Below are 7,029 nucleotides of genomic sequence, written 5' to 3'. Positions count from 1 at the left end.
GACCACAAACAGCATCCTCAAAAATGACAGTCAAAGTAATTAAATCCTTCCTCAAAAAGAATAAGGTAAAAAGTGTATAATCTAATCCTGAGACAGGGTGTTTCTCTTCTACTCAATAGGAAGCCTGCTTGTCAGTGGTTTTAATGTTTTGGCTGATCAATGTACATGTGACACTCAAACGTCCCGGTGCAGTTCCCCATAATGCCTAACGGTGGTGCTAAAGGCTTATTTAACCAAATACTGTGGAACCAAAAAGCCTATTTAATGATATGATCTTACCAAATATTAGATGTGCACTTCAGCTGTACAGCAGCAGATGACATCATGTAGGTGCCTGAGAGCGACTGACTGGAGTAACACTGACAACTTCTCCATGCACGGTCAAAACTTGAGTGGTTGTGAGGGCCTGCTGACTGGCTTCCAACTGTAGAAATCTTTCTCCCTCTGTGACAACCGCTCTTGTTAGATCTTGATAGATTAGCAGTCTTCACAAGCACAGAGAACACTCATGCCTGAAAGAAATCCAGCTTCATTCAGTCCTTGCTTTTTGGTCAGTGCATGTATTCTGAAAAGACCTCGGTATCATGCGTGCCATTCGGTATTTTGCATGCATCTACAGTATTGAAATCATCCTGTCCATCGATCTGTATTAGAGAAATCTTGTTATTTACTCGTAAAAACGGTCCCAAGTCCTTGAGGAGTTTTTAAATGAAACAGAAGCGTGCTGGGGTGTCATAAAGCAACGGTTTATTTATTTTTTTTAAATCTTAAAGGGGAATTGCAAAGCAGCAGTGAGCATATTTAATGCATACAATTTCATATCCGCTTAACATCAATTTTACTGGTGAATTATTGCTCATATGGTGTGCTAATAAGTATTTAAGCTTGCAAGGCCAAGTTTGATTAAATTTGCATACTGCAAGCAGATCCAGACTTTGGTTTCATAGCAACTGAAGTGGTACATAAACATGAAATAAAGTTTTTTTTAATTTCAAATGTTTTGATTTGGCCATTCAAAAATCCCATGTACTATAAGAGCTTTTGATGCTGATTGATGATTGAATCAATCCAGCCTCTATAGTAGGGGATCTTAGTGTAGTGATGGATTTTTGCTCCTCCTGGGAAAGGTTCATAGGTGGCGGAAACCAACCCGTACACTTTTCCATCTTTGCAGATCAACGGACCCCCAGAGTCTCCCTGGAAGGACATTCAGAACACAGTGAACCAGAGTTTGATCGACAGTGTTATCTTACAGGTATGCACCTACCTGCGCTGGGCCAGTACCTCCAACCGAGCAGTAGGATTTCTCCATAGCACAATGCTGATTGAGAGTTATAACCACATTGGCTTCCATGAGGGTTAAAGAGTAAGGGCTCGTATCTGTTTCGCCCCAACCGCAGACAGTACAGACTGTTGATAACGGCGCAGAGATGTCCCCTTCAGCCGCCAGATTGACGGGTTGCACGTTGTTGCTGAAATTCACATTGGAGCTCAACTTGCAAAACAGGAAGATATAGTTTGAAAAAATGAGTATTTTAGTATTTAGAGTTATTATTGTTTGTTTGGTTGTATTGTCTTTTACCTTAAGTAACATGATGTCATTTTGGAGTCCAGTTCTATTGTAGCACTCATGCGGAAATGACTGTTCCACAGAAATATTCCTTATTTTCTTTTTGTGAAGGACATTGTGAAGTCCTAGAAAGACTGTGTAGTTCCTGAAATTACAAAGAATTATAAAGGAAAACAATGTCCTTGAAATGTTTTAAATCGTTTTGCTTTTTTTTTTACCAGAGCATTGTATGGATTGCATTTACTTGAGAGAAATTAAAAATCTGCTCTGTTTTTTTCTGAATTTATGAGATGATTAAGTCTGTCATTCAGACAAACAGCAGACATTTCTTTAAAAAAAAAATCTCATTTAGTATGGGTGGTGCGGTGGTGCAGTGGTCTGCACTGTCACCTCACAGCAAGAAGGTTCAGGGTTCCAGCCCCGGCTCCAGCACAGGATCTTTCTGTGTGAGTCTCCATGTTCTCCCTGTGCCTGTGTGGGTTCTCTCTGGTACTCCAGCTTCTTCCCACAGTCCAAAGACATCAAGAGGGGACGAGGCTGATTGATACTCTAAATTGACCGTAGGTGTGACTGTGAGTGTGAATGGTTGTCTGTCTCTATGTGTTGGTCCTGTGATGGACTGGCGACCCATCAAGAGTGAACCCATAGGCTGCTGGGATAGGCTCCAGCCCCCCCACCCCCACCCCCGTGACCCTTAACAGAATGAGATAGAAAATGGATGGATGGATGGAATCTCATTTATTCTGAAAAATAGAGTTGGTTTGCACATTAATTCAGAAGAAGAACAAAAAAAGTCCTGTGTTTCAGAATTGTTGAGATGATTTCTCTTTCAAAAAGATTTAACCCCTCCATTTTCATCATTAACACCTGATTTATATATTTTATTTTCAGATAAAAACAGAGCAGATTTTTTTCTCTCAAGTGAATGCAATACTCTACCACAGCACTGTATTCATATAACAATAAATCATCATAAATATTTATAATGAAATAAAAAAATTTACATTCTTATTTCATCATATATATATATATATATATATGATGAAATAAGAATGTAAATTTTTTAAGTATTATATATATATATATATATATATATATATATATATAATACTATTACTATTTACTACTCTGTGGTAGAAAAAAATCTAAATTACTCAATACAAAGAATGAGAATATAAATTATAATTATATTGTATATCAATACAGGTCACCTTTGGAGTTGATTTGATGATCAAAAATAGGGCGTTTTTGTTTTTGAAATAAGAATTTTGAATTCCTTGCACTTCCACGTCACTTATGCACAAATACAAAGAGTTGAGCTTACTCGGCTTGGCAGTGGGCTGCAGTCATCACAAACCTCTCGTTCAGAAGAAAGCCACCGCAGTGGTTTACATCACCGTTGCTAATCCTCAGCTCCAGAAGCACCATGTAGGGCCTGCTATGTTTTGCAGACTCTTGACCTCCGTGTATTTTCCCTGAATAAACTGTTTAAAAGAATATAACCCAAAAGAGATCATTGCTAACTGAAAGGGGGAAAAAAAACAATAGCAGTGAGTTTTTTAGAGCTGATATAATGAATGCTTCCTTGTGTTAAAATAGAATACGAAGCCATTAAAAACTACCTTACCTTGTTCATTTAAAGTCAGTGCAAGTATCACTATGACCAATGTACAGGGGAAATACATGATGATGTTTCAATGGCGCAATCACTGGCAACACCAGTGTATAAATGCTGAGATATATGGTAGCGCTTTTATACGCTGGCTGTACTCGAGGCTCCACGCCCCCAAAAGAAACATCATTTTAATACTAACACATGAGCCTGCACAAGCTTCTCATTCTTTGTATTGAGTAATTTAGATTTTTTTCTACCACAGAGTAGTAAATAGTAACCTCTTGGTTTTTGCGAGGTTTTTTTTAGTTTCTTTCGGTTGAATTGCTTCGAAATATGCTTGCATTTTTCCTTATCTTGCAACATACAGGAAGTATAGATTGCTATCATGGACCATTTCTTCCGACTCACATTAAAACCGACTGAATTTACAAAGATTTGATTCAGCTACAGTTGAAGAACTAAGTTTCTGCACTCTTGGATATCCATTAAACTCTTCCTATGGATTTAGACACTTGTTTTTTTGGTTTTCTACAAACGCTTCTTTGTTTATTTTTGTGGCACCTTGGCATAATCCTACTGTCATGAGTGCAATAATCTACTGCAAGCATTTATCTATCGTTCAGGTACATCAACCAAATAATGAAGGTGCATAAAATCATAAACATGCAGAACTTTTTTTTTTTTCCTAAAAACTCTTTGCTGCAACTCAAGAAAGCCCATGAGATACAAAAGTTTGCTTTTCAGTCACATGCCTCACCACTATTTTCATTCTGTCTCCTTCACATGTGACAAGATTATTGCTGAATGTCTTCTTATTCCTCTGTGAGAGCTGTGCAGATACTTTAAACTCCTCCAGAGGCCAGAACTCAATGCATACCTTTTTGTTGCAACATATTTGTTATATATTATCACTGACAAAAATATACAGGTTTTTTTTTTTTCCATCATGAAGTAATGTCTTAATTTAAAATGGAAAATTTTACCCTTCAAGGAGCAGAAATATGAGCTCAACTGTGACCAAAAGCAGCTGATTTATAACTCTAGGCCTCTATCCTGATCAGGAACTTATGATAGTGAAATGACCAGTAAGGTTCAGGTTTAATTAAAATAGAATCCTCAGTTGCGTAGGATCATGTGACCGCCCCAGCTGACCTTTGTGACCCTCCACAGAATATTGACAAGTTGGCATATTATGATAGGTGTAGATTCCCCAGATGTGTTTTCATTTTTACAGCAACTCAAAGACACAGTATTTGTTCTTCAAAATGTTTTGTTTTACAATCTTTTGCAGCTGTTTTAGTGACTGTATTTTGTTATTCTTTTACTCTGCTATATTTTATAGTTTTTCAGAACTTTTCTCACAGAGGAAACAGGAGCTCCTGATGTCATTCTTTCTACATTTCAGTGGAAAGAGAAACTATCTTCAGAAAACAACCACAAAAAGGTAAGCCACGATGCTTTCTTGATATTCCTGCAGGAAAATAGGCAACGTGCTGTGGCTGGATTAAACATTGCAAAAGAGGGGATGTGTTTTATTACATTGATTTTACCCGCTGAGACATGGAAGAGGAAGTACATGATCAAACTATTATCCCTTGCAGCAGAAAGCTTTTTAACTTTCGTCAAAATCAAAGTTTATAGCAGTGAAACAAATAGACATTGTTTCGTAGTGATCTTATGGTGCCTGGCAGTCTTGTAAGAAATATAAAGTGTATTATTTTTCTCATTAGATGGTTAAAATTCAATGTTTATCAAAATATTGATAGCGAAGGAAAGTTGCCCTGAGTAAAACGTGTACATCATCGTCGTTTTCCAAGTGTTTTTAACATGCAGTAAACTTTGTTCACAAGGAGGCAGTGTTGTCTTTTGTGTTGATTTTATATCCTAACCAAAAGGAGTCCAGAGATACACGTGTACTCTTTGTATACTCCGCAGGGAGTATGGATACTTGCAAGCCTCCACAGGTGTGGGTAATCAAGACTAAGAAGTCAACGCACCACCCTCAAAAACTCTTGCACTGCCACTCCGAGGCCTGTTCTCATTTGTGACTAAAGTAAATCACATTAGTTACCATGAGGATGGAAGACACACGGCGTGTATATTTTGTGTTCCTCTATGTCCTGCCACAGCTGGAGACTGTACCTGAGAGAGTGGCATCATCTTGACTGGCGAACGCAATGTGTCTCACACGTGACTTTAGTCAGTACAGGCTGAAATACTGAATATCTACAGAATCATTCCATCTCTCTCTCTCTCCAATGCTCGAATGTGTACATTACATCAGGATGGCAGGGAATGATATAGAGGATTGAAATTGGATAATAATATTATTTATTATTATCTATATTATATTGGGTAGTGTGGGTGAAAATAACAAAGGAAGAAACCAGGAGGGAAAACTCTATAAACAAAACCAAAAGACTAGAAAAACACAAGGAATACTTAAAACTACAGAGTTGAAGGTGTAAACAAGGACAGGAAGCTAACGAGACGTAGGTGGGTAATCAAACACAGGTGGAATACATCAGGGCAGAGCAGGTTATCAAACAGCAGGGAAATTGTAGTTGGCAGGAAGCACATCGACCAAAACACAAGTGGAAATAATTTCAGAATAAAACAGGTAATACGTTAAATCCACTGGGCCTGCTGTGTGGAGCAGCCATGATTTCGCCCTATATGAACTGGCATGTCTACGAGCACCTTACTGATGATCTTGAGAGATATCCAGGAGCTCATCAAAACAAGCTGATTGATCCTCCAGCACAAATGATAAAATCCTGGATTGCATCTTGGTACTTAGCTTCATCATCTGGAGTTAGCATATTAGTATAGCACTGTTTACATTGATATGCATGGTAAGGTAGCAGTTGAAGCCATTGCATATCGAGTCCGTTTATTTTAAATCTTTCATCAAAAAGAAACGGTTTATGCTTATTTCTGTTTTCTTGAGTTGAGCTCTCTCAGGATGAGAGCCATGCAAGGCAGCACGCATGCAGAGGCTGCTGTGAATGAATGTTCCTGGTGGAATAAACTACCCGAATCACTCTTTGTGATAGTGTATCCCAAAGTTAAATTAGCAAGATTACTCTTAAAAAAACTTCAGTTCACCCCTTGTTTTAACAGACTTTCTAGGTAAACACGAAACTTAAGTATTAGGCTGGAGATGAGTGTAGAGACGGCCTGCTGAAGAGACTGAGTGATGCATGCAAGGTAGGAACTTTATTTACCTTGGAAAATGCATGTTCAGCGATTTGTTAAGCGATTCGTTCACTGGGCGTACAGTGAACGGGAGCCCTCATTGATACTCAGTGGTTTAAACTTAAAGACCCCTTTTTTAATAGAAAAAAAAAGTGTTCATGTTTGACTCTCAGGGATGAAAACTTCTGAAAATCTTTTGAATGAATCTTTTTGAACTGAACCGATTGTAGTGATTGGGGATATGGAGAAGAATTGCTTTGCCCATGACTAATTATTGCTCCTTTGCTACAGACGACCCATGGCACACGTCAATATCATTTTTATTTTAGAAACAGAAGGAAGTCTTTGTGGCATCTCCATTTACAAACCACATACATGATGTGGACACCTATCACTGACAGAGTATGACAAAACTGAAATTCTATTTTATCATAACATTCGTGTAACTGAGCATAATATTTAGTAAGCATATGAAATGAGTCAATCATGACGCACAGAGTGACTGAGTTTTTGTCACATATTTCCAGTGAAGATTTTTTTTATTCTCTGAACTCTGAAATGTCAGACGGGGATTCTGACTGCACACTTGAGCATTAATCAGGCCACAGTTGTCAACCCTGGTATGATTTCTCGTCATTCAGCTCCT

At 38.1% G+C, this 7,029-nt stretch overlaps 1 protein-coding gene across 1 annotated transcript; it reads right to left on the bottom strand.

Annotated features, from left to right (window-relative positions):
- Positions 1-733: 733 nt before the first annotated feature.
- On the bottom strand, positions 734-3,286 carry LOC147249951 (mast cell protease 1A). Its single transcript, XM_086224215.1, has 5 exons — positions 3,198-3,286; positions 2,895-3,054; positions 1,583-1,715; positions 1,268-1,495; positions 734-1,197 (listed from the first exon to the last, which is right to left on the bottom strand). The coding sequence occupies exons 1-5, from the start codon at positions 3,253-3,255 to the stop codon at positions 1,030-1,032; spliced, it is 747 nt and encodes a 248-aa protein (XP_086080341.1). The 5' UTR covers positions 3,256-3,286; the 3' UTR covers positions 734-1,029.
- Positions 3,287-7,029: the final 3,743 nt, after the last annotated feature.

This window comes from Aulostomus chinensis, chromosome 14, assembly GCF_037954235.1.
Source record: "Aulostomus chinensis isolate RoL2024-O1b breed Wild chromosome 14, RoL_Achi_v1.0, whole genome shotgun sequence".
In the NCBI taxonomy this organism is placed as follows: domain Eukaryota; kingdom Metazoa; phylum Chordata; class Actinopteri; order Syngnathiformes; family Aulostomidae; genus Aulostomus; species Aulostomus chinensis.
Note: the sequence above shows the minus strand (reverse complement) of the source record. Positions and strands in the feature narration are given on the sequence as shown.

What these genes read in the sequence shown, in the direction of transcription:
- LOC147249951 (XM_086224215.1), bottom strand. Translation starts at nt 3,255, where the DNA reads ATGTATTTCCCCTGTACATTGGTCATAGTGATACTTGCACTGACTTTA. An exon ending in ACTGACTTTAAATGAACAAG is followed by an intron (nt 3,055 to 3,197) that starts GTAAGGTAGTTT and finishes TCTTTTAAACAG; the next exon opens with TTTATTCAGGGAAAATACAC. An exon ending in GAGGTACTGGCCCAGCGCAG is followed by an intron (nt 1,198 to 1,267) that starts GTAGGTGCATAC and finishes ATGTCCTTCCAG; the next exon opens with GGAGACTCTGGGGGTCCGTT.